Source organism: Hyperoodon ampullatus (genome assembly GCF_949752795.1).
Source record: "Hyperoodon ampullatus genome assembly, chromosome: 14".
Taxonomy (NCBI): domain Eukaryota; kingdom Metazoa; phylum Chordata; class Mammalia; order Artiodactyla; family Ziphiidae; genus Hyperoodon; species Hyperoodon ampullatus.
In genome coordinates this window covers 65,028,818-65,055,992 of record NC_136927.1, presented here as the reverse complement: position 1 = coordinate 65,055,992, position 27,175 = coordinate 65,028,818, and the positions used below count along the sequence as shown (strand labels likewise).

The window sequence follows — 27,175 nt, the reverse complement described above, 5'->3', positions numbered from 1 at the left end:
CACAGCGTCTTTTCAGGTGGAGAGGCTAACTTTGGTTAATTTTAAGAAAAATGTTATGAAAAAGGACTGTTGAACTTTCCCCAGTTTGTTTCTGCCTTGGAATATGCTCTATATCATATAAAGTGGCCAAGTCTTTTTCCATGACCTGTTTTTATTGTCACAAAGTGTTATTTCTTAGGCACTAACTGGGTTCAGAGGTTACAAATTTAGAATCACAGCATCAGCAAATCCCGAGGTTGGAAGGGACTTTAGAGATCGTGTAGTCAGCCTTCCGTCAGATAGATAGCCGAGCTGCAAATTCTCTACTTTTTGAGGTCATCCATTACATTATTCAAATCTTCAGAAACTCCCCTATTAGAAAGTTTTTACTTTCAGCATTCAATGTTGAGTAGTTTTTCTCCCTCTGTGACCCACCCATTAGTTCTGATTCTACCTTTTGGATAAACAGTCTAATCACCTTTCTGCAATATTTAAGGCAATTGTCCTGTTTTTCTCCAGGTTAAATATCTTCTGATCTTACAACTGTTCCTCTTGTCTCTTAAAATATAATGTTCAAAACTGTCGACAGTATTCCAAGTAGAGTCTGACGTGTGCTGAATAGAACAAAAATCTCACTTTGTACATGAAGATATTATATTTGCATTACTGTTTCTAAAATCACATTAATTTGGGGGGCAACCATATCATCTTCTTGACTCCCCTTCAGTGTATACTGTCAACGTAAGCCTGGAAGGCTTTTTCACACATAGGTGGGCATGACTCACCAATCCTGTACCTCTACAGCTGTTCTTTTAGACCCAAGTGCAGGACCTTAGATTTATCCCTGTTAGATTTAGCCCATTGAAACAGTCTGTTGAAGTATTTTTGGTTCATGGTTGGGTCATCCAACATATTTGTCTTCCTGCCCAGCTTCTTGCAATCTACAAATTTGATAAGTATGTTTTCTTTTCTCCATCTTAGTCATTAACAGAGATGTTGAGGCAGGCCAGGCTGGAGTCATTCCATTAGACTTTACTATTGCTTGTAGATTTAAATGGGCAGGATTAATTGTATATGGAGATAGAATTGTCGGTTTAGACTGAATACTCCATAATTATAGTAGGAGTTGTCTTTTAGGTGAGTAGTCCTATTGTAGCTGCTCAATAACTATTTAACAAGAGATAATAGAAATACGTATGGTCATAAGAATGAGATTAGGAGCTATCTTGGAAAGTTGGTGACCCTGTTTATATTCTTATATTCTTATGTAAGGTCTTAAGCAGAGAGCATTCTGGACTGATTAGAGGCAGTGTGGTATAGGGGAAAGAGCCCTAAACTTGGCCCTGAGATGTTTTATTCATTTATTTATTCAGAAAATATGTATTGAGTGCATACTATACTTAAGCCCTAGATATACAATGATTTAAAAAACCCCAAAAAACCCCAGACTTGATGTCTGCCTTCAATGGAACTTACATTCTAATGGGGGAAACAATTTGATAATTATACAGATGGAATCATAATACTTTCTGTCATCTATATTCTGGACAGGTACTATCCAACAGAAATATAATGCAAGTCACACATTTAAAAGTTGCTAGTAGCTCCATTTAAAAAAATGAAAAGAAAAAAATGAAACTAATTTTAATAATAGGTTTTCTTTAAGTCAATATACCTGATAATATTTCAACATGTAAGCAATGTAAAAAATTTGAGATATTTATATTCTTTTTTCCTGAACTAGATCTTTGACATCTTAAACTTATACCACATCTCAGTTTGAACTAGCCATATTTAAGGTGTTCAGTAGCCACATGTAGCTAGTGGCGTCCATATGGGACAGCTCAGTACTATACCCACCTTTATAGACTGCTCTGTGGTGTTGGGCAAATCATTTTCCTTCTTTAGAACTCCTGTTTTCATCAGTAAAATGAAGGATTCAGACTTATCTTTAAACAACTAAAAGCGGTCCCTTTCATGTTTGAGGGAGCCTTCTGAGGTGCTCTAAATAATCTGTCTTGATGTGAGTGGTACTTACATGGGTGTATATTATATGTAAAAATTCATCAAGCTGTACACTTAAGATTTATGTACTTTTCAGTATCTATGTTATAGCTCAATAAAAGATTTTTTTAATCACTTCTAGTTTTTTGATTCTGTGCCCTTTGATAAAATCACTCAGATGAGCTGACCTTCAGTGGAAATGAGTGATGTGAAAAATGCAAACAGCCAGTGACTCTTTATGTCTTCTTCCCACCCAGGATGTGTCTAGTCCGAATGAAGCAGGAAGGCCGGAGTGGGAAATACATGTGTCGTATCATAGTTCATTTTATGTGGGAGGATGTTGAGCAGCGTGGCAGAATCATGGGGGTAAGTGAGTGCTATCAGATTCTGGTCCTGGAAAACTCCAATGAGGGATTGCCTGACTTGAGTTGAAGTTTTATCTGTTCTAGAATGGCCTGATGTCAAGTGGTAATTCACCTAGAGTCACTTCTGCCTCTATGAAGACTGGCATGCTACAGACACTTTATTTATGTACTTGCACACATTATCATGGTTTGTCAAGTGTGAGTACATCCTATGTACAGAGATGGGATTATTAAGTCCAAATCATGGTGATAGGAGGGATGGATTTGGTGAACAGATAAAATCAAATAATAATAATCCAGTTTTGGGACACTTTCTTTGCCTTTGATACCAGTTCAGAGTGTCAGTTCACAATTAGTTTGGATGGAAAGACCCTGGCATGGGGCCTGCACTGTGCTCAAGAACTTAAAAACAAGCTTCTTGATCACTGACAACCTAGAATACTTTGGCAAGGTATCTACTGAAAAGGTACATTAGTATATTTAATAACCTGAGAAAGGAGAATATGTAGTATGTGTATAACAATATGATGACAATAGAAAACCAAAACCAAAACATTAGGATACAATTGGTTATATAAATAGTAATCTCTTCCTTTGTGTATATTGTGTATTTTGTGTATCTAGACCGTGTTTTAGTAGATTGTAGTTCCTTGTTTTTTCCCATATCATTGCCTCCTAGCTTGGGAGCATCTAAAGCCAAACCATCAGACAGGGTCACAAAATGGGTTAATTTGGTTTCTTTCATTACAGCACAAAGTTCTGTGGTTTTGTGTGTATATATTTTATCATATATGATATCATCCTCTATACACTTAAATGCAACTTTTTTTTTTAGTCAACAATATATCTTGGAGATCTTTCCATGCTGCATGGGAATTAAGTGGGAGATCTCCCATGTCTTACTTTTATCTACTATAATTATTTTCACACACTTCCTATGTTATTGTCTGATGGTATGTGCTCACTCTATGTGTGAAATTATAGTCTTTGAGACTAAATCATGGAAATGATCGTTGCCTACTGAGAATCTGGATTGAGGGTATTTTCAGATTCTCATGACTTTGGAGGAAATGCGTGTATAGAAAGCACAGTAGACATGGGTTCATCTTTAGATAGCTTCACTGACATTTACATGCCTTTCTCTGGGACAGCAGACCATTAGCATTTCTGTTCATTCTAAGAAGATGATAGCATATTTCAAAGTTTTAGCTGCTGTCATCATCATCTTCGTCATCATAATCATTATAATTATCTGTTTTGGAGTCAATATTCACCTGCCTTTGTAATTACACTCTTTGCTTCCTTCTTCATTTTTCTCACTGTCATACCTTACTGCTGTTTAGCTGCCCAGAGTGGGATCAGCAGCCTTTAAGCTATTCATCCAGCTGAGTGTTCCACATGCCCTCAAGTACTTACTACCCAACTCTGTGGCAGCTCACAGTGGATATACAGTAGTGCTGGCAGTCTCAAATCATCCCATTTAATGATGACCAGTGATACCCCCTGGCCAGCCAAAGCCTCGACTGACTGCCATGCAGTTACACAGTAGTTCTTCTATGAGTTAGTCTGTTTTCTTATCACTGTTGATTAAACTCTGCTGGAAGTGGGACCACTAGAGCCAGGTGGACCACAGCTGTCCCCAACCTGAATAGCTTAATGAGTCATAGGTTGCCAATTCCTGGACCACAGGAACCTTTTACTCTACCCCACCTCCACCCCCAGATGGATTTCCTTTGGGACCTACATATATATATCTCCATCACAAGGTTCAGCAATTTGAACCTTCTCCCATGTTACTTTATAATGTCCCTTCTACTTGACTGTATGCTTTATAAAGGCAGGAAACCTGTCTTATCCAGTTTTTTGTTTATACAGTAAACATTGGATAAATAAATACTTGTTGAATGAATGAATAAATTGAACTTCAGCTTCTGAAATTCTGTTTTAAAGCCAACTTATTTGTCAGATAGATCATACTCGGTTTATTAGTCTCTGGTCCAGGTGTACGTCAATGCAGTCCTGCAGGAATTAGCCTTTCTTTTTTATTTCTCCCATTTTATCCAACCATTTTTTTCTATCTCAGTTGTTCTACATAAGATGCTGTCCTATGGAGAAGTGTGTTAGACCACCATTTCTCAAACTTTAATGAGCCTACAGTTCACCTGGGGATCTTGTTAAAATACAAATTCTGATTCAGTAGGTTTTCGGTGAGGCCAGAGAGTCTACATTTCTAAAAAGCTTTGGGTGATGCCAATTCCACTGGTGGGACTGGGTGGGGGAGGGGCAACCACACGTTGAATAGCAGGGTTTCAGATGATCCATAATGCTCCCCAAGTATAGACTCTTAAATTTATCTTCATGAACAGAAATGCCAAGCCCAAGTTTAGTTACAAAGACTATAAATAAAAGATGATTTAAAAATAATATAGGGACTTCCCTGGTGGCACAGTGGTTAAGAATCTGCCTGCCAATGCAGGGGACACGGGTTCAATCCCTGATCTGGGAAGACCCCATATGCCGCGGAGCAACTAAGCTGGTGCGCCACAACTTCTGAGCCCGCGTGCCTAGAGCCTGTGCTCCGCGAGCAACAAGAGAAGCCACCACAGTGAGAAGCCCGTGCACCGCAACGAAGAGTAGCCTCCACTCGCCGCAACTAGAGAAACCCCGCACGCAGCAATGAAGACCCAACACAGCCAATAAATAAATAAATAAATAAATTTATAAAAAATAATAGAGATTTCAAAGAGTTGGGGAATTAATATTATTACGTTTCTGTTATAACTGATTTGCTCCTCCCTTTCCAACCTCATGCTATAAACAGACACCCTTTATATAGGCAAGAAAATTATATATTAGCCACTTCTAAGTTGTGAGTGTGACTGTGTGTGTTTAGAGGGGACCTCAGTCTTTGGCGTTTGTACAACCTAAAGAAATGAGAAGGTTAGGCTGGAGAAGAATGGCATGTGGCTGGAGAAAAGTAGCAGCCAGAGGGAGCCAGTCTGGCCTGGTTCTGACCCTGGCTGGCAAGTCTTTTCTCTTCCCCTTGCTTCAGTTTCTTGGTTTAAAAAAAAAAAAACTTGGGGGGTGGGTGGCTACACGATTTCCAAGTTTCTTTTCAGCTTTGAAAACCTATGATGTGAAGGTGGTAATTTGCAAATCTATTTCTGTGTTATTTGGCATCTTTAAGAAAACTCATATAAAAAGTAGAATTTATAAGACTGATCAATGTAGTGGTGATTTTTCTTATGCCAAAGAATTCTTAGAGGCCATTACTTTACTTGAGTGGATTTGTGTGGGGAAGATTGAGAATGCGAATTAATGACACATTAGAAATTTGGATCAAGAAATCCTTTGAAATCAGAGTTCCAGTCTTATTTGGTGAGAAGATTTTCACTTTCCAAAAACTTGCTTTTTACCAGCTTTTTAGGAGCCCAACTATTGTGAAAAATATGGCAGCCTCATATATCTTCAGTGAAGCTGGTATAAAAAGTAAGTGTTAAATTTGAGGTTACAAAAATCACATCAATAATTTAGAGTGTTCTGACTTAAAAAGAAAACATTATTTGGGATTTAAACATATAAGTTAGCTGTGGAAATAAAGTTCATTATATCACCTCATCTGGTCTTGTTTTATTTCATTAACTGGTTCTTAAAAACCTTTGTGAGCTGAGTTGCAGCTGAAGAGGTTGGAGACCATTTTTCCTTGGGCCCTTGCCTCACTCCTGAGTGTTGGTAAGAGTAGAGAACTAAGACTTGCCACAGCTGTAAAAACAGACAGCGCCTTTGGCCTCAGCACTTTCTCCTGGTGCAGGCAGATTTCAGATGTAAATTTCACTTTCTACCTCTCCTACTAATGAAGTAAGTTTTCTTTTGCTGGGTTTGCAGCCAGGTGTGTCCAGTCTTGTGGCTAACTGGAGCGCTTTACTTAATTTTTCCATTTGTGACATTTCAACCAAACTTAAAAAACAAACATAAAAATTAGCTCAAGGCAGTGGCTCAAAGTGTTAATGGTAACCTTAGGCTGGCTAAACGACTTCCTTTCAGTTCTGCCCTGCCAGACATCTCCACCTTGTGGCTTACAATAAGCAGGTTTAAGCTTTCCAAACTGTGGAGACAAGGTAGGAGTGGTGGGGATGGGCTTTAGTTAAGAAATTGCAAGTTTATCTCTGTCAGTGGTCCCTGGCATGACGGTTGGCTTCAGCAGGATGTCAGGTGATTTCTTGCTCGCTGCTTTTCTGAATAAGGATGAACCTCCTGTCAGCTCATGGTCTCCTGCTCTCTCTGTAGCAGAGCTGCTTGATGGAATGGTGCAGAGGGCCTGGAAAGAGGTGGAGGAGCTGTGGGCTGAATTGGACTCCTTTGTAAAATTCTACTTTGCTTTTCAGAACTAGCATTTTGCTTTGTAAAGTCCTCTGATCATACTCCAGACTACCTTTCCAAACTCATTTCCCCAACTCTTCTTGAACCTTAAATATGAGAAACCTCTACACATGGGTCTGGTACATAGGAAGCACTTGGTGAACATCACATTCCATCTTTGCCTCACATACTTTTCACTGCAGCCAAGCTGAATGTCTTGCTCTTCCTGTCTTGTGTCTTTTCTCATGTGGTACATATACCTAGATTGCCCTAACATGCCAGCCCCAATTCCTTCATGTCCCTCCACTTCAAATTGGAAGCCAATCCCGGTTTCCCCTAGCTGTTAGTACCTTAATAATTTATCTTCACCCTTCTTCTGGCTTTTACTGTTTCTATTTTGCATCAGTGTCATTCATGTATTGACTGCCTTCTGGGTGAATTCCTGAGGGGCGGGATCACATGCATCCCTCTTTGTATTCTCCAAAGTGCCAATCATTGCTCCTTGGCTGAATGTGTGCCCAGTAAATATCTGATGAAAGGAGATGGTTCTGGAAGCCCACTATAAGTGTTGGAAAAAGTAGGATGAGGCGGTATACTTTTTATTCTGAGGATATTTGTTTGCTCATTAGTCTTTTTTTTTTTTTTGCGGTACGCGGGCCTCTCCCGTTGTGGAGCACAGGCTCCGGACGTGCAGGCTCAGCAGCCATGGCTCACGGGCCCAGCCGCTCCGCGGCATGTGGGATCTTCCCGGACCGGGGCACAAACCCGTGTCCCCTGCATCGGCAGGCAGACTCTCAACCACTGCGCCACCAGGGAAGCCCTGCTCATTAGCCTTAAATATTGGAAGAAAAAGAAATGAGAAGTTGTCTCCACTCTCAATTTTTCTTTTTCTTTGTCCATGATTTCTCATCTTCTAGTGGAATTATTTGATTAAAAAGAAACAATTTGTAAATAAGGTACTTTATATTTCTAAACCAGAAAAGCTTTAAATCTATAAAAGGTAGTAGAAATAAGATTTACATGTACTTTAGTTTTTCTGGAAATTTCCTTCCAGACCTCTAATTCCATTCCCATCTCTTCCGTCCCCCCACAAAAATCTTCAGTCAAACTCCTTTGTTTTACCATGAGGTAAAAATTTTGCTATACTTTGCATCTCTAGGTCAGAGTTAAAACTCACTGCCAAGGGTATTGTTTTAAAAGGCAAGGACCATTTAAGGGTATAGTTTTTGTGGCCAGTAATATGAATGGTGGAGTGTAAATACAGAGCAATCCCATGGGCTCGAAGCTTGTAAAGTAAGAATACATGTTTGTTTTCCAATAGCAATCGTTCTTTTGAACATTTTTTAAATGTCCTAAGCTGTTGGAGTGGATACTTATTTATTAGGGGAGAGAAGACTAAATTCTTAGAAGGCAGAGCAATTCCATTTTGGAATTGGCCCATGAATTTGAGCCAGCTGAAGATGTACCTCTAATAGATGCATTCCTTTCTCTACACAAGTTTCTTATCCTCAGGCCTTAAGAGGTAGCAAGAGTGCATGGAGTGTATGCTTTAGGTGGTTTTCTAACTGACTGCATGCCTGGGTGCATACAACCAGAATGCCAGTCTGATGGCTCAGGTCATGTGACCTTCTGAGTGGCGTACTGGATTCACTCCACTTCAGGGAGTGTCCCTAAAAGAGAAGTTATAAACGTTTCTGTATTTGAAATTAAATAAAGCGTGAAACTGCTGTCTATGCACATGGTCATTTATCTCTCTCATGGCCATTTTTACGTTCAGTTATAGATTGTGAGTTTCCTGAGGTCTAATTCTTACTTGTTTGTCTTTGTATTCCTATGGTGCCTCAGTGGAGCTTTGTGTTTAGTAGGCATTCAGTAAATGTTTCTTGACTGAATAAATAAGTGAATTTCATCCACTTTTTTATCTTCAGTTTACCTCCTGGAATTTCTGTAGGAGAAACAGTGACCTAATTCCATTTTGCAAAGCCCTGGCTGACTCAGTGCATGACACAGTCCTGCCTTCCCCTAATACCTTCTTAAGTACTCCTCATGCTAAGTACTCCCAGTTCAGCTCATCACTGCAGAGCTGTTTACCTCTCCAGTGCATCACATTTCTTTTGCCTCCAATCTCTCTGGGTGCCTGGTTCCATTTGGTATCTTTTGTACCATAGTTAGAATACTGCTTAGAGCTGTGTGCATCGGGCACAGCTAAAGCCATTTTCCACACCTCTCTTTCAGGAATCACTAATGCTACTCCTAAATAAATCTGACTCAGGAGATGGGATACAGAGCTCCACGAACCTGTTCTTCCTGTGTTTCCTGTCTCACATCTAAGGTCATCACCACCAGTCCAGCCCCCCAAGCTAGAATTCTTAGAATGTCCTCAACTCCTGCCTCATCCTCTGCATCCAGTTGTCTTGTCACTTTTCTGCCCAGAATATCTCTGGATTTTATCCTCTCCTCTGTTCCATTGCTTCCTGTCAGTTCCTCATCATCTGTCCTTTATTAGACATGGCCTCCTAACTAGTTCCTGGACTTTCCTCCTCTAGTGAACCTGGCACCATATAAGCTGCCAGAGGTGTTCTTTCTAAATCCCACATCTGATCATATCCCTCCTCTGTCTAGAAATCTCTGAGGGACAGAATTCAAACTTCTTAGCAATGGCATAAAGAACCCTTCGCAGTTATATCGGAGAACCTTCTTGGTTGTAATACAACAAACTTTTGTTGTATTAATCTTACACCTTAAAAAAAAAGTAAGTTTGAAGCCTTTCAAAGTGAAAAATTGGGGGAGAGGCCTTCACATTCTGGCCCCAGCCCACCTTTCTAGTCTAATTTCCAGCAAACTTCTCCTACATGCAAATGTTCATGCTTGAGCGTGTGCACACACACACTCTAACACATGTTCCCCTCATGCCTCATTTTCACTGGTGCTATCATATTCCATGTTCCTTTATGCTTCTGAGCCTTCTTTCATGCAGTTCCCTCTGTCTGAAGTGGTCTTAACCCTGTCTCCTCTGCTCATGGCACTGTAAGACACAGCTGGATAGTACCTCTTCCAAGGAGCTTTTCCCAGCACCCCCCAGTAATATTAGTATATTTGGCCACTCCCTTGTCTGTATTCCTCCAGCACTTTGCACAAACTTCTGAGATAGGACTTACCATGCTGTACTGTAATTACGGGTTTGTGTAGGTCACACCCATTAGATGGGATAAGGATCCTAGGATCCCTAGTGCCTAACACAGAGTGCCTACCCCTCAGATACTTGTTGGGTGTATGTATATGCTTCTATTATTATTATTTTTTTACATCTTTATTGGAGTATAATTGCTTTACAATCATGTGTTAGTTGCTGCTTTATAACAAAGTGAATCAGTTATACATATACATATGTTCCCATATCTCTTCCCTCTTGCGTCTCCCTCCCTCCCACCCTCCCTATCCCACCCCTCTAGGTGGTCACAAAGCACTGAGCTGATCTCCCTGTGCTATGCGGCTGCTTCCCACTAGCTATCTATTTTACGTTTGGTAGTGTATATATGTCTATGCCTCTCTCTCGCTTTGTCACAGCTTACCCTTCCCCCTCCCCATATCCTCAAGTCCATTCTCTAGTAGGTCTGTGTCTTTATTCCTGTCTTACACCTAGGTTCTTCATGACATTTTTTTTCTTAAATTCCATATATATGTGTTAGCATACGGTATTTGTCTTTCTCTTTCTGACTTACTTCACTCTGTATGACAGACTCTAGGTCCATCCACCTCATTACAAATAGCTCAATTTCGTTTCTTTTTATGGCTGAGTAATATTCCATTGCACATATGTGCCACATCTTTCAAAAAGAGTCATGTACCAAAATGTTCATTGCAGCTCTATTTACAATAGCCCAGAGATGGAAACAACCTAAGTGTCCATCATCGGATGAATGGATAAAGATGTGCTTCTATTATTAATGTCTGGCCAGCACTATCTCCCAAATACTGACTTAATGATCTCTTATGGCACCTGGATTCAATTTCTCTGACCCATTCCCCCACCTCCCCCAAAAAGTTTCATTTTTCTCTCTCTGACCTGCCTCATGGATTCCCTGGCTCTCTTATCATTTATACTTTTAATCCACTTTATAGGATAGATGAACCTTAGAACATTAGACTGGGAGCCTCAGAGATTCTCTGGGTCTGAAGGTGCTCAGGTGTGTGTATTTTGAAAAACTTCCCCAGAAGATTTCTGATGCCCATCTCAGGTTAAGGACTATAGATTTTTTCCCACCCTCTCACTTCTGTGGTGAGGAAATGGAGTCCCAGAGAAGTTAATTGATTTGCCCAAGGTCATGCAGCTAGAAAACAGCAAAATGAGGACCAAAAACTAGGGTATGCTGATTCCCAGTCCAGTGTCTATGCTTTACTGTACGACGATACCTCTGGGGGTGAGGGGGAAGTGGAAATCAACTTCATGGCAGGTTCCTTCTCCCCTGTCTTGTTACCAAAGACTTCCAAAGACCAAGAGGACAGCTTTTCTTGAATCTAGAGGTGTTCCATTTCTTCAGTGCAGTCCCAAGCCTGAGTCCCCTTTATTCAGAATTTCTAACCCAATATGGCAGAGGTTTCCTATTCAACAGGACAGATAGAGATTAAGGAGAAAAAAAAGACAGATGAGAATGCTAACAATGTTCTGAATTTGTTTCTTTTTCTAGCATTTAGAGTCTGAATATCTCCACATCGTCTGAATTCGCCTTAGTTGATTTTACAATTATTTTTCAGAGACTCCTCGGTTATGTTTTTTTTAGGAGTAGAGGGACACCGACACTGAACCCTGTGCTTGGAGAGGCTGGGCTGGGAGGCTAACAAAGGTGGTATTATACTGTGCAAAGCCAATAAATGTATTCAGGAGACACCTAGATGTGTTTCTAGAGGAGGGCATTGGGGGAGGGGTCTGGTGAAAAGGCAGAAGGGTGGGATTAAGATAAATTAAAATGGGGCCAGCACATTGGATAAGGGGACAGCCTCTTCCTGTTCCCACCATTGCTTAAGGTTTTTCATTCTGCCTCGTTCAAAAGTTAAAAGCAGTCTTGACCATATAACCTCATACCCTCCTGTCCCCCACGGGGAAAAGAACTTAGTTTAAAGGCTATTTCAGCCTGATAACAGCTGTGTTTATTACTGGAGTGCTCCATCTATGGGATGTTCCTGGAGAATCTCAGACTTATAACTGGAAAAGAACCTTGAAATAATCTAATCCAGAGATTCTCAAAGTGGTCCCCACACCAGCAGCTTCAACATCACTTAGGAACTTGCCGAATGAGAAACTCTGGAGGTGAGGCCCAGCAATCTGTATTTTAACAAACCCTCCAGTTTGAGGGCCACTGCTCTAGCCTGATCCTGTCATTTAAGTGATGGAGAAACTGGCTCTGGGAGAGCTGAGTAAGCTTACGTTAGAAACCAACCGAAGAACAGAACTCGGGTTTCCTGATGGCCAGCTCCTACTGCTCTCCCTGCTAAGAGGAGCAAGGTCTGGCATGGACTAGTGAGGTGAAAGTTGAGGATTTCAGCACAATACAGAAACAGAGGTCAGCAATAGTAATAGCTAACAATTATTGAGCACTTTCTTTTTGCTGTGCACTTTATAAGCACCATTTCAGTTTTATGTTTTACAGAAATCTTACCTGTGAAATCCTATCCTCATTTTACAGATGGAGAAACTAAGGGTCAGAGAAGTTAGTATATTAGTTTCCTATAGCTGCTGTAACAACTTACCCCAAACTTGGTGACTTAAAACAATAGAACTTTATTCTCATACTTCTGGAGGCTAGAAATCACTTTCAGTAGGCTGAAATCAAGATGTTAACAGGGCCATGGTCGAGGGAGGAATCTGTTCTTTGCCCCTAAAGCTAGAAAGCTTTAGGTGGCTGCTGGCATTCCTTGGCTTGTGGCCACATTAATGTCTGCCTCTGTGGGCACATTGCATTCTCCTCTTCTATCTGGGTCTAAGCACCCTCTTCCTCCCTCTTACAAGGGTGCATGTGATTACAATTAGGGCCCACCTGGAAATCCAGGATAATCTTCCCATCTGAAGATCCTTAATCTAATCACAGCTGTAAAGTCCTTTTTTGCTACATAAGGTAACATTCACAGGTTCCAGGAATTAGGATGTAGATATCTTTTGGGAGACCGTTAATTAGCCTACCAGTTAGGTAACTGAACCAGACTTACACAGTAAATATGAGAGCCTGGATTGGAACCCAAACTTGCCAGACTCTAGAGCCCATGCTCTTAATCACTACTCTGTACTGCCTGAAAAGGTCGTTGCTAAAAACGTGGTTCTAACATTAGCATTAAGATTTTAAAAGTGTTTACTTCTTCCCCAAACTTGCATTATACTACTGTCATATAACTCAGAACCTGTGAGTCCTGAAGCATCTCTGGTCCTGACTCCTTCAGTTAAATTACTAGAAGGAAGAGATTGTATTTTTTTTCCATTAAAAAAAATGGTGATATAATTCATATACCATAAAATTCAGCGTTTTGAATGTGCTTTTCTAGTAAATGCACAATGTTATGCAACCATCTCCACTATCTAATTCTGGGACATTTTCATCACCTCAGAAAGAAAGCCCATGGCCGTCAGCAGTCATTCCCCATTCCCCTTTCCCCCAGCCCTTGGTAACCACTACTCTACTTTCTGTCTCTATGGATTTACCTATTCTGGGCATTCCATATAAATGGAATCACATAATATGTGGTCTTTTGTGTCTGGTTTCTTTTACTTAGCATAATGTTTTCAAGTTTCATCCATGTTGTAGCATGTTTCAGTACTTCATTACTTTTTATGGATAATCTACTGTATGGATATACCCCATTTTATTATCCATTCATCAGTTGATTGACATTTGGGCTGTTTCCATTTTTGGTTTTTTTGAATAATGCTGCTGTGAACATTCATGTACAAGTTTTTATCTGAACATATGTTTTCAGTTCTCTTGGGTATATACCTAAGAGTGGAACTGCTGGCTGGGTCATATGGTATGCTATGTTTAGCTTTTTGAGCAACTCAGATAATTGTATTTTATATAAAGTTATTTGAATTCCTAGTGTGACATCCATTGTTCATTTGTTTATAATGAAATAACATTCTCATATTTTGTAGTCTTAATCATATTTCTCATCTTATTGCCAAATAAATATTTATACCTGCAATTTTTGACAGTTAAGAGAAAGGATGGTGTGGTATAATGGAAGGAGTTCTGGCCAGCCTGGCCACTCTCTGGGTGAGCTTGAGTAAGTCAAATCACCTCACCTCTCCGGGGAGGAGAGCTTGATGATTTCTAAATTCTCTTCCAGACTTAACATTTGCAACTCTGTGAAAGTCTGAAAAGCTAGCCTTGTGTTAAATCCCAGAGCTTGTGTTCTATTTTTTTAGCAGTTAATCATTCTCTGTCTGATTTCTGTTCCCAGACACAAACAAGGTTTTACCCATCTATCCAACCATTTTATTGTGGTCTGCTAGTTTCCAGGTACTCTGCTAGGCACTGGAGATACAAAGATGACAAAGATATTGTCCCTGACTCCCCAGTCTAGTAGGAGAAGACAAACATATAAACAGGTAATTATAATAGTAAGAGATTAGGATATTTAAAAATTGCTCTGCCCAGAAGAAAAGCTTGGGGTAGATGACATTTGGTTTGTATCTTTTTGGATAAGTGTTTGCTAGACAGGAACATTCTGGGCAGAGGAATGGCGTGGGTAAAGGCAGTGTTCTGTGAGAGGACAAGAGCATGTTTGCCTTTGTTTGGTGGCTTTTTTCCTCTTTCTCCTGCAGCGGTGAAAACAGACTGTCCAGACTAGCTCCATTTTGAGATCCTTCTGTGTGTCCAGTATTCACAGACTCATCGACTCAAAGGTCTGCAAAATAACACATTTTGTCAAAGTCCTGGCCGCCTATAGGTCTTCTTCCTTGTTTTTTAAGGGCACTTCAGACTCAGTTTCTGAGTCAGAGGATTCACTGAATGGCTAAAGAGCCTTGATCAAGATTTGGGTTTTCTCCATAGTAGCAGCTTAGTTTGGGCTCTTGAAAATGCCCTTTTGTCCCCCTGAGGGTTTTAGTTACATAAAAATACTAGGAACGTGAAATTCTACAATATGATCAGCGCAGCACAAACTAAATTTCTAACCTTTGACTAGAAACATATATGGAAGGCTTTGTGTTTTAAACTGCCCCCTTCCCAGCCTCCGAGGCTTCATGAGAGGTCATTGTACAGCTCTTTCCATGGTCCCTGTTCTCTTCCTTTTTACTGGAGGGCAAAACTAGGGCAGAGAAATAATTTTTATTCACTTCTGAAAGGTTACAGTAATAAAGAAACTCTTGTTAACATCAGAGAACGTTGCAGCCAAGAGTTTTCACAGTCTGGCATTGTTTATTTTACATGTAATTTGGAACCTTCTGCACTCTTAAAATATTGGCACAAAAATGTTTTAACTGTTGAAGTGCTTCATTGCATGCAGTGGTAGTGTGGTGTGAGAGAGGCAGCAGGGCTCTGGAGAGCGGCTTGCCCTGTTCCTTGGAAAGAGAAATGGGGTAAGCGTATGTGTATGTGTGCAGATACACATTCGCTTGTGTATATATGAGTCTCTCTGCACTGAGAATTAAGAACTTTATCTGCCCTGATGAACTTCTGTGCTTCCCTTGATTTAACAATGAGAATGATGTAACATTCCTGCTTTCCTATTGCCATGGCTGCCAGAAAGTATAGAGCTTCCCTTATTTGGGTATTTGATATAATTATTCATTATCCCCTTTCTCTCACACACACTTTATTAACACTTTTCTTTTACTTTTATCCATCAAAGGATTTTTGTTGTTGTCTTGTTAGGTCGAAGTTAAGATTTGAAAACAATTGCAGAAGGATCACACGTGTTAAATGGGAAGACTGCTAGGCTGGCGACTGGGCTTCCTTAGTTCCAGGCCCAACTTTCCTTCCAGAGTTTGGAGGACCTTCTCCTTCTGCCATCTCTTTCTTGTCCTGGAGCCTTAATATAGAGCTATATATTAACCTGACCCTTGCTAAGACCCAGGGATTCCCCAGGGCTGACTATGCACTCTAACCTGCCTGGTCTGGGGACAGTAGCCTGTTGCCCCATAAGCTCTTCTTCCTCCAAATCTGGCACTTTATTCCTTAGCCTCCAAAATGGAGCCTTAGCAAACAGAGGCAGAGGTTACCCCCACCAGGTGAGCTCTGCAGAGCTATCTCCAGGCCAGGCCCTTTTCTAGGAACCTCCAGCAGGGGGCTCCTTCCCTTGCAGGAGTTCCACTCCAGCTCTGAGAAAAGGATGCTCTGCTGGTATGTATACCATGACCACCATGCCCTGCTTCCACAGGCTCTAGACTTTCTGTCACAGCCAGCCGGGGGATCCCACACCCTCTGGCCTGGATCCACTTTCAGTGCCCACCAACAGAAGATGAAGTGCTCAGGACCTTGCAGTCTTTCTTTGCTCAGAGAGATCTCTGTTCCCTTTTGGAAGGCCCTTGCCTTTGGCTTCTTGATCCACAAGGGCGGTCCCTGTGGTGGAGGATCCGGATGTGTACATGCATATGCAGTTTGGGGCTGAGGAGACAGGCCTTTCCCCAACAACCTAGTGAGGGCCCATGTGTCCTGCTCTTCACCTCTAAGGTATGGGTACTTTGTGCTAAACTCTCCAAAGACCGTTTTCGCAAGCAGTTACCTCCCATCACATGGGCTTTGGAGCCAGACAGACCTGGGTGCTAATCCCTGCTTTGCCATAGTGCGGCCTTGAGACCCTGGGCAAGTCTCTTTACCTCGCATTTCTTTCTCTATAAGCCACACATAGTCTGACTTAAACAATATGATGGTAGTGAAGACTTAGCACAGTACTTGGCACATTTTAGTGCCACTTGGTAAAATAAGGCACTGTATTTGGACCTTTTCTACAACACCTAGCATAGGCTGCCTTATTTCAAAAGGATTTGTGTACACATCTGTCATGCCCCACTGGATTCTGACTCGCTGGAGGATGGAGATCATATCTTTCATCTTTGTATCACCCGTTTGCCTGGCTTGGGTCATGCGCATAGCGGGCCCTCAGTCGATGTTAGCTGAACCTGTTAGGATGACTCGGACAGATAGGGCAGGCGTGAATGTTTTAGTTTCTCCATCTGAACCTGGGGAAATAGTAACCCCTTATTTTGGAGCCTTTGAGGACAATTTAAAACGATATGTGTGAAGTGTTTGGAGTCCTTTGAAGGGAAGGTACTGGGGAAATTAATGGTGTTTTTGCTGTTCTTAGGAAAGCCTTTGTGGTTCCCAGTGAATAAATTACTTGTAGTGAGTTTTCTAACACCTCCTACTCTGCTCTGTTCACTGAGGCTTTTTTAAAAAAATAACATAACTGCTGTAGTGCTTCTTTGCTCTGACTTATAAAGAGATATAATTTTGGTTTTGGACTTTTGACCCCTTTCTGCTCCCAGGAGAGAAATTTCTGGCGGAATAATAAAAGGTGTAAACTGTGTGTGTTGCCCCTTTTCTGGGCCTTGGGTAGTTCAGCTGCTGGGGTTAAGAATCAACGGGCTTGTGGTTTGTACCTGGTTATGGGGCAAGTAGGAGACAATTCCCCTTAAGCACTCCATGGCATTCTCAGTGTTTCCCACACTACTTCTTTTCATCCCTGTCCTATGCCCTTTTGCTAAAATTCTTCAAATTTCACGTGAACTCTATTTTCTTTGGTATTTTGAGCATACTTGTTTATAGCTATACCTCTTCTCTTTCAAAGACAGAAGATGTTTATCATCTGCTGTGCTTTGGGTCCCCAGCTGAGTTGCCTGGCAAAGAGGATCCTCCCTCTAGAGGAAACAGGATGAGAAAGTTGAAAAACCACTCACTAGTCTTAGAGCTGGAAGAGCAGGGAATTAAAACTTGGTCCTACCATTAATCAGCAGGTTCAGATGAAGAACCTGGACCAGGGTGTTTCTAAGGGCCCCTTCCAGCTCAGACAAAAATCTGTGAGATAAGAATTTTCCAACCCTGGGGAGAATTTACAAGAGTGAACAGTAGTTTGCCACACTTCCCACTTTTTCTCCAAGCCTCTCTTGCCCTGTAGCCCTGGATGACTAATATCCTCAGCTCAAAGGCCCATGAGAGACTAGAGTGGTTTGGGGACAGATGTGGGTTCAAACATGCTAGAGTAGTCTGGTTTGAAGCAGTGGGTAGATGTGGATGTCAGAAGAATCCCACTTGGTGACGACCCCCAGGGACTGTGTAAAGGAAGTCCAGACTGCTCTGGCTGGTGACCGGAAGCCCCAGTCAGGGCTAGCCCTAGCTGATCAGATTTGCAAAGCAGTCAGTGTTTATATTTTGTGCCGCTTCAGTGGCTGGCGATCTAGAAGCTTGACAGCCACAAGGATAATCCTAATTCAGCCTTTTCCAATTGAGGACACTAAATCCTGGCAAGGAAAGTGGCTTGTTCAGTGTCACATATTAGTAGCAGGGCAGAGATTAAAACTCACTGCTGGTTCATTTTGTTGCTCTTTTCACTACATCATCCTATCACCTTTGCCATCATCCTGCCACCTTTGCCATTCCCTAGAGCCACCATATACACCTTCCATTTTGTCTTCCTCTCTTACAGACCTCTTTTGGTCCTTTTAAGGTCAGTGTTCCTGTGTCTAGTGCAGTGCTTCCTACATAATAGGCCTTTATCAGATGTTAGTGAATGAGTGAGTGAACTCACAGAGTCTTTTCCTAACTCATTAGAATCAGCCCCCTATTGCTACCTTTCCTGATAAACTGACGCTAAATTGTTGATGGATGTTAATAGGATAATGTTTTAATGGTCCCTGATAACATTTGCATTTGAATGGGGGGCTTCTTGTAACTAGTGTCCTTGGAAGGAGGAGTGATTGCAGTAGCACTGGGGAGCTCTTGGGGTCAGGGAGGATTGATGGTGCCCCCACTCCATGTCCTACCACAGAGTAGGCAGCTGTCTGCTCTTTTCCCCTGTGGGTTTAACCTGGCACTGGGCACTACCAGAGGGCAATGGTTCTCCTAAGATCGGGATACCTATGTGAAAAAAAGTTCTGGAAGCCAAGATGTCAGACCCAGGATACATTAGAGCTATACATTGATTGCAGCTGCCCTGGATGTGCTGTGAGTATTTCTGGATCCATTGGTGAGACAGCTGCAACACTCCTTTTCCCGATCATTTCCCTAAATGCTGGCTGAATGATGCTGTGGGGTTGGTTAGAGCTGAAAGGGCCTAGCTGGAAAGCAAGCACTTCTTTTTCCATGTCAATTGCCATCTATTTAGCTGATCTTTTCTGAGTGTCAGCCATACGTGCCGTGAACGTGACATCTCTGATGCTCAAAGGAGCGGGAAGAACTACAAGGAGCCCTTCATTAAAACAACCAGTCTCAGGACTTCAGTTGTCTTACGCTCAGAACAGGTCCTGACCTCTCACCTGAACTCACCGTAGGCTACTTCACTGGTGCCCCTGCCTCTCGACTCTTCATCTCAGTTCCATCCTGCAAATCATTTAACAGCCTGGCTCATCTTCCTGAACACAACTCATGTCAAGTACTCATCACACAGAAACCCACAACGGCTGCCCAGTGCCGGCTAGGTGTGTGCCATCCCCCTTAACCTGTCCTCAAGGCTCCTTGTGGTTCACCATCATTTTCTCTTCTGCCTGCCCCACTTTTCTTCCAGTCTCTGCCTGTCCATAGTCTACTGTCTCCTCTTGAAATCTTCCCTAACTCATCCAGATTTACATTTGTGTGTTATTCTACCAGTGTGATTATAAATTTCTCAAGTGCAAGAATCATGGGGCGTCCCTGGGTTAACCTCCTTAGGGCCCAGCACAGAGCAAGGCACATTGTAAGTACACAGGAAATGCTGCTTGATTTGATTTAAGAAGTAATTTTGTTGCATTGCAAGGGACTCCAAGGGGAATGAAGCCCTTGAAGTAAATGAAGTAAAGATAATCCTTTCAAAAGTTGAAACATTGTATTGAGACATCTGTGCTGGGTAAAGTGTATTCTGAATAATATTTTTTCTTGATTAATTTTCCTCAGCTATTGCCTTGACCCTTTCTTATCTGGCGTGGCGGTGCAGGGCAGAGTGATACATATGGAGGCATGGGGTTTCCCATTTTCCTTTCCTGCAGTCCCCAGATGCCCTGTACCATCATGAAGGGTTCACTCAGTGCCTGCTATGTGCTGGGGACACAGATGGGACCATGTGGCCTTGTCCTTCAGGAATTTGTAGTAAAGCTTCCATCAAACATCCCTGGTTCTGTCCTTGAGTCATTTCCCTACCTTCACGTCGGTGCTTGCCAACTGTTAGCAGCAGCAGGCTCCCACCCTATCCCGACATCTGTACACCAGACACAGGCCCTTCCAATCTTAGGGACCTTGAATGACAGGGTTAGGATAATAACACTAAATTACTCTTTAGCATCCTATATATTTTATTTTGCTTATTGTGACCCTTCCTCCCTCCCTAGATTGTAAGCTCTAGGAGTTCAGGAATTATCTCTCATTTATTGCTATAGCCTCAACTCCCAGAGCAGTGCTTGGTGCATGGTTAGCACGCATATACATTTGTTGAATGATGAGGGCATTACTGAATTCTTTTTTTCCTCGAGGTGCAGCAGCATTATTAATTTGTATGGCGCTGTTAAGGATTGTTTTCACTCATTTATTCCAGGAACATTTTGGTCTCTCACTACGTGCTAATCCCTAAATGCTGCTGGTAGAGCGTATGCCATAGAGAAATGATCTTACAGGGTTTACAATCTGGTCTTTGCCAAGAAGAGAAATGAAGTTGAATCTTTAATAGATTAAGTTCCAAACTAAATAGATGAACAAGGAAGATAGAGTTCACCTGGTTTTTATTTCATTTTGTTTTGTTTTAGGTGCAGACTTCCTAGAGAAGCTGGCCCAGAGCAGGGTCGAGAGTGGTGGCAGGATGGCACAGGGAACTAGGCAGCCCCCAGGTGCTGAAGGGAGGGACGGAGACTGCCAGGCTCTTGTGTCAGGTGATGGAGTGGGTCAGGTTTCTCACCTCCCTTCCAAGGCAGTGTCACGGTGTTTGAGAGCACGTGGGCACTGAAGCCAGACTGTTTGGGCTCAGGTCCCACCCCAGCTGTGTGACCCTGGGCAAAGTCTTAATCTCTGTGCCTCAGTTTTTCTGTCTGTAAAATAGGGATAGCTATGTTACCTGCCTCACCTTACAGCTTTGTAGAGAATAAATGAGCTATCATGTGTGAGACTCTCTGAATAGTACCTGCGACCGAGATAGGTGTTTGCTGTATAAACTTTACTACTTATTGTTAAGCATTTTTATCTCATGTGATAATGTAAAAAGAAAAAAGCAAGGCAATTTTGCATAGTTTGAATGGAAAAACTGAGACTCAGAGATTTGTCTTCTAGAGTCACAAGATGGGGAAATGGAGCTGCTTGGGCCCAGAATTTGCTTAGATTTCAGAGTATTTCTTAGGCTGGAGTGGGATTTGAATACAGATCACTAGAGAGAGCATCTCTTTAACAGATACAGCATTCCAGCAGCAGTTTTCTTTTTCCTTTATAAAATGCTTACCCTTTGGGCTTCCCTGGTGGTGCAGTGGTTAAGAATCTGCCTTCCAATACAAGGGACACGGGTTCGAGCCCTGATCCGGGAAGAACCCACATGCCACGGAGCAACTAAGCCTGTGCACCACAACTACTGAGCCTGTACTCTAGAGCCCACGAGCCACAACTACTGAATCCTGTGTGCCTGGAGCCCGTGCTCTGCAACAAGAGAAGCCACCGCAGTGAGAAGCCCGCGCACTGCAATGAAGAGTAGCCCCCGCTCGCTGCAACTAGAGGAAGCCCGTGCGCAGCAGTGAAGACCCAACACAGCCAAAAATTAATAAATAAATTTATGTTTTTTGAAAAATGCTTACCCTTTTAAGAACATTGTACAGAAAAAAGAGGACAAAAAAGGATTACCCTATAGAGATGGGGTCACTCTCAGAGCTCGTAAGGCCAAGCGTCCATTCCGTTTTCAGCGGGTATTTGGACGTTACTCCTTGCCTCACCCTTGGCTTCCTCATTACTTGAGCAGGAGTGATCATATCACTCCTACCCAGAATCCAGGCTCAGCCATTCCCAGGATACTTCTACAAGATTCTATAAACTATCAGCTGAATGACAATTCTGTTTGAGTCGTAAAAGAATGTTGGACTAGGAGTCAGAATACCTTGTTTCTGTAAACATCTAGAGCATTTATGAGCTGAGTGATAATTAGGTGAGTCATCTGACCTTTCTGAGCCTTTGTTTCCTCATCTCTACAGCAGGGAACAGCTTCTTTCTCAGATTACCACAGAGTCAGTATTTTGGAAATTGTATGGTGCTGAACAGTAAGCAGTAAGGAAACAACAGTAAAAGACAAGCATTCTGTGATCCATACAGAACAATGGAAATATCCACTTTATTGTTCGGGGCTATAGATTTTTGTCTGGCCTCCTCTGCCCAGCTGGAGTCACCAGTTAACATGTGTGATTCAGTTAATTAGGGTTTCCCATCTCTTTTGCTCCCTATTACTGCAGAGAAGGAGAATTCAGGTCTGTTTGATAAAAGGGCTTCCAATCTCAAGGTCGGGAAGGGGCTAGATTTTGGATTGTCTAAGAAAATGTTGCTGTCCAGGTAACATGGTGTCTGTCTTAAAATCTCTGAGTGGGAAAGGACTCTGGCTGGGGCCTGTGAGCTCAGTGTTGCCTCTAGATCCTCTAGGTTGTTTAGATCCTCAGCACCCAGGAAAAGTGACAGTGCCCAGGCTCCATTCACAAAGAACTCTCAAACTTGTTAATTATCCATTTTCAGCTGTTTGGGTATATGTCTGTGCATCTGAGATAGCCAGCATTGATGAGGAGCAAGCATCCTCTAGTTCTCCACTGTCCGCAGTCTGCCTAAACTTAATAAAAAATCATTAAAAAAGCAAAGTTGTGCCTGCAGCTTTTCTGCACTTATAAATACAGTCATGAGGTCCAGGGTGCAATTGGGAGCCTGCAAGTGTCTCTGGAAACCTAGGTGTGTCAGCATCTTCTTGCTGACAGAAATCAGACCTCATGGCTGCAGGTAGAACGCAGAGGACCCAGACGAATGACAGCCACTGACACGTGGTGAACAAATTACTAGGAAAGGGGCTCAGGCTCCTAGGCCCTGGTGTGCTATACTGCTGCTCTGCTGGAGACGCCTGCGGGCTCAAGCTAAATACACATCTTGCTCATATTACATCTTGTCCAAGTAAGATTTTCCATTACCACAACATAGGAGACATTGAGGGCACCGTGATTGCTAAAACCCTACAAGACTGGTTGTCTACACTTAGCGCTGCCAGGGTCAGAAAGTCATCAGCCTATGATTGCGTATAACTGTTGCATTCTTTTTTTCAGCTGGCATTCAGTGAAGTCTGATTAGGTGTGAGCCATGGCCTCACCTTCTGCTCCACATTCACTTCATAATCAAATCCTGTTGATCTTGCTGGACTTTTTCCTCTTTATTCCTTTCGCCACTTACATTAATTCAGTTTCTTACCAACTCTCACCTGAGCCATTGCAGCAGCCTCCTCTGGGATTCCTGCCTCCGATTCTTCCCCCAGCTTTATGGTTTGTACTTGCTGGGTTACTTTTCTTTTTTCCCCCTTATTTATTTATTTATTTGCTGCGCTGGGTCTTCATTGCTGCGCTCGGGCTTTCTCTAGTTGTGGCAAGCAGGGACTACTCTTCGTTGTGGTGTGCAGGCTTCTCATTGCGGTGGCTTCTCTTGTTGCGGAGCACGGGCTCTAGGTGCGCGGGCTTCAGTAGTTGCAGCACGAGGGCTCAGTAGTTGCAGTGCATGGGCTGTAGAGCACTTGGGCTTCAGTAGTTGCGGTGCGTGGGCTCAGTAGTTGTGGCTCGCAGGCTCCAGAGCACAGGCTCAGTAGTTGTGGCGTACGGGCTTAGTTGCTCTGCAGCATGTGGGATACTCCCGGACCAGGAATTGAACCTGTGTCCCCTGCGTTGGCAGGCAGATTCTTAACCACTGGACCACCAGGGAAGTCCCGGGTTACTTTTCAAAAACAAATCTATCCAATAGCACAGGGAACTATATTCAATATCTTGTAATAATATATAATGGAAAAGAATCTGAAAAAGAATATATATATTGTTAATTATCCATATATATATATTCAGTAATATATATATTACTGAATCACTTTTGCTGTACACCTGAAACTAACACAGCTTCGTAAATCAACTATACTTCAGTGAAATAACAGTAACAACAAATCTATCCGTGCAGCTTCCCTGTGCTAAAAACTCTTCTTTGTCTTTCCTTCATGTGGCATTCAGGGCCATTTACAGTCAAACGTAAACTGCCTTTCCAGCTCTACCTTCTGCTTCGTCCCATCATGAGCTCTTTGTTACAGATTTTCCTCTGAGGATGCTGTAGTTGTTCCCCTCTCTGTGGCTTTACACATACTATTTTTTCTGTCTAAAAAGTACAAATCCCTGTCATCCTTTAATAGCCAATATAATAAATGTTACCTCATCTCTGAAGCCTTTGAGCCCCCAGACTCACCACTGCCATTTTTTACATACAGTATGTTGTTACAATCATTTGTATGTCATTTCATATGAGATTACAAACTTCTTGAGAACAGGTTCTGTGTTTTATTCATCTTTTATGCCCAGCATGTACCACAATGCCTAGAATATGGTAGGCACTCAATATATACTTATCAAATGCGTGCAAGGCAATGTAGAATTCTGCACCCAGACAGCTTATGGTCTAGCAAGGAACGTAAATTACTTCATGACACTACTGCTCAAAATCGAGAAGTATCATGAGAGGCTTTAATATATACATACACATGGTTAAGTCGCAGCCTGAAATACTTGTGTGGGAAGAACCATTTGTAGTTGGAATTATCTTTTATTGTGGTGAAATATATATAACATAATATTTATCATTTTAGCCATTATAAGTATACAATTCAGTGGCATTAGATATAGTCACAATGTTGTGTAACCGTCACCACTGTCTGTCATAGGATTTTTTTTTTTTTTTGGTCGCACCCCGTGGCATTAATAAGTTAGACTGTTTTCACTTTCCAAATCTTGTATTTAACGACAGAAAACCAAATCCTGATCAAAACTTTCATGCATTGGCACTTGTTTGCAGGGCATAAGTCCTTTCTTAAACTTGGAAATATCAGCAGAAAAGCACTTCTTAGTTTCCTAATTATTCTTCCATAGTACTTGTTATAGAGCAGGCAGGGATCAAAGGTTTGTTCATGTTTGATCTGTTCACATCAGAGAGTTAGTTGGCTATTATCTTGTTAGAGTGACTAATGAGAGAGGAAAACTCAATTGCCCACTTTGTGTTTTCTTACCCTGGCAATCATGAAGTTCCTTCTCTTTTCAGTCATAAAGTCTCCTTTTTACTTGAAACTGCTTGTGTATGTATTTTGGGTTCTTTGTTTGTTTGTTTTTTAATTTTTATTTTTTTTGGCTGCACCATGCGGCTTGTGGGATCTTAGTTCCCTGACCTGGGATTGAACCTAGGCCGTCCGCAGTGAGAGCGTGGAGTCCTAACCACTGGACCACGAGGGAATTCCCTTGTGTATGTATTTTGCCTCCAAATCTAGAACTCTATTAGATGGTAGTAGTGGAACTAGAAGTGGTCTTGAAACTTTTTTCAGTGGAAGAGATTGCTTTGAGAGAGGTGTGGAGTTTCAGAGGCCATGTGAAAATAGACTAAAAGGACAGGAGTTGAACCTCTTCTGGCTAGAGCAGAGTTGTGTTTGAAAACCATGAAAACAGTAGCAGCACGTATACAAAGTTGCTCAACCCCTTCCCAAATCCTTGTATTCAGGGAGCTTTCTTAAAATTTGTAAAAGGTACGTGGGCATCAATAATACAAGAGGTAATTATGACAGGAAATATTATATCGATTCATTCTACAGACATGTGCTGAGCAGTGTGCCATCTTTGCCCTCAAGGAGCTCATGCTCTAATACAGTGGGGGAGGGGCAACCTGTAAACAGATTATTAAAATAATACAGTGCATCTTCCTGGTGGAAATATTAAAAACCATGTGAAGGAAAAAGCAGTAAGCTTTGGGGAGCTTGAAAGACTTCACAGAAAACGGAGTGATTCCTTTTCTATAAAATGACAGTAACACCCCCTTTTTAGGATTATTGTGAAAATTAAAGAGATAACACATATAAAGTTTTTAATATAGTTTCTGGCACATGGTAGACATTCAACAAATGTTAATTGTTAGCTAATGTTATTATTATGGAGAGGTTTTATTGAGTTGATGAATGACAGTATATCCATTGATTGCAAGCAACAGAGACTGCAGCTAATTTAAGCAAACAAAGGAGTTCATTGGGGGCTAACTAAAGCTCACAGAATGGAAAGGAGAGTTTAACAGCAGGCCTCAGGAAGGAAAGATACAAGGAAGCTCAGGGATCCTAGTATTAGTAATAGGAATTTAGGGCTTCCCTGGTGGCGCAGTGGTTGAGAGTCCGCCTGCCGATGCAGGGGACACGGGTTCGTGCCCCGGTCCGGGAAGATCCCACATGCCGTGGAGCGGCTGGGCCCGTGAGCCATGGCCGCTGAGCCTGCATGTCCGGAGCCTGTGCTCCGCAACGGGAGAGGCCTCAACAGTGAGAGAGGCCCGCGTACGGCAAAAAAAAAAAAAAAAAAAGTAATAGGAATTTAGTAATCTCTTTGGGATGATCCAGTTTTAGCTGTCTTTTATCTTTGGATGTTTCTACTCAGAAATGAGTCTCATTAGACTAGCTTGGACTCTGGGCCCCTCTCTGTGATGAGGGGACATGGTTCTAGGATCAGCAGCCTACTGACTCATATGGAGTTGGAGAGGAGTAGGCGGGCTCTAAGGAAGGGATGCTGAGAGAGTGAGTGATTGTCACCTTAGACAACATCAGAATACTTCCAAGATCTACTGATCCATTGAGGCTGATGATGTAAGCAACCAGGCCAACCCATGGAACAGCCTCTGGGTGTTTCTGTTGGCCATAGAATCGACTGTCCTGGCTTGTGACCAGTGCCAACCCAATGTGATCATTCCAATCTGACATTCTTCATTGAAATTCCTCTGGTTTCTTCGTGTTTATTCTTAAGTACTGTAGCTAAAACAAAGACTCTTGACTATTACAATAATAGAGGAAGGAAAACTTTCTGAGCTTTGTATATTGCATTTCTTTTGATGTATTCAATTATGATTACCTTTTCACATTTCTCATTTATCAGCTCATGATCAGGGATTTGCTCTAGGTCTTAATTATGACCACATACTCAGACCCTTCCTTCATCCTGTTACTTATTTATTTATTTTGGCCTAGACATGCTACTGTGCATCTGACCTTGTTGAATCTCATCTCAGTTTCTAGGATGATTTTTCAATACTTCAGGG

The 27,175-nt window shown here is 42.0% G+C and overlaps 1 protein-coding gene across 3 annotated transcripts in view; it reads left to right on the top strand.

The window, feature by feature from the left end:
• Window positions 1-27,175, top strand: part of UQCC1 (ubiquinol-cytochrome c reductase complex assembly factor 1) — a gene marked incomplete at its 5' end in the record, with an annotated part of 91,107 nt that overhangs the window by 47,186 nt on the left and 16,746 nt on the right. For all 3 annotated transcript variants that reach the window (XM_079718570.1, XM_079718568.1, XM_079718569.1), the window contains one exon: window positions 2,241-2,349. In XM_079718570.1, coding sequence (XP_079574696.1) covers window positions 2,241-2,349 — 109 coding nt within the window. The remainder of the gene's footprint in view (window positions 1-2,240; window positions 2,350-27,175) is intronic.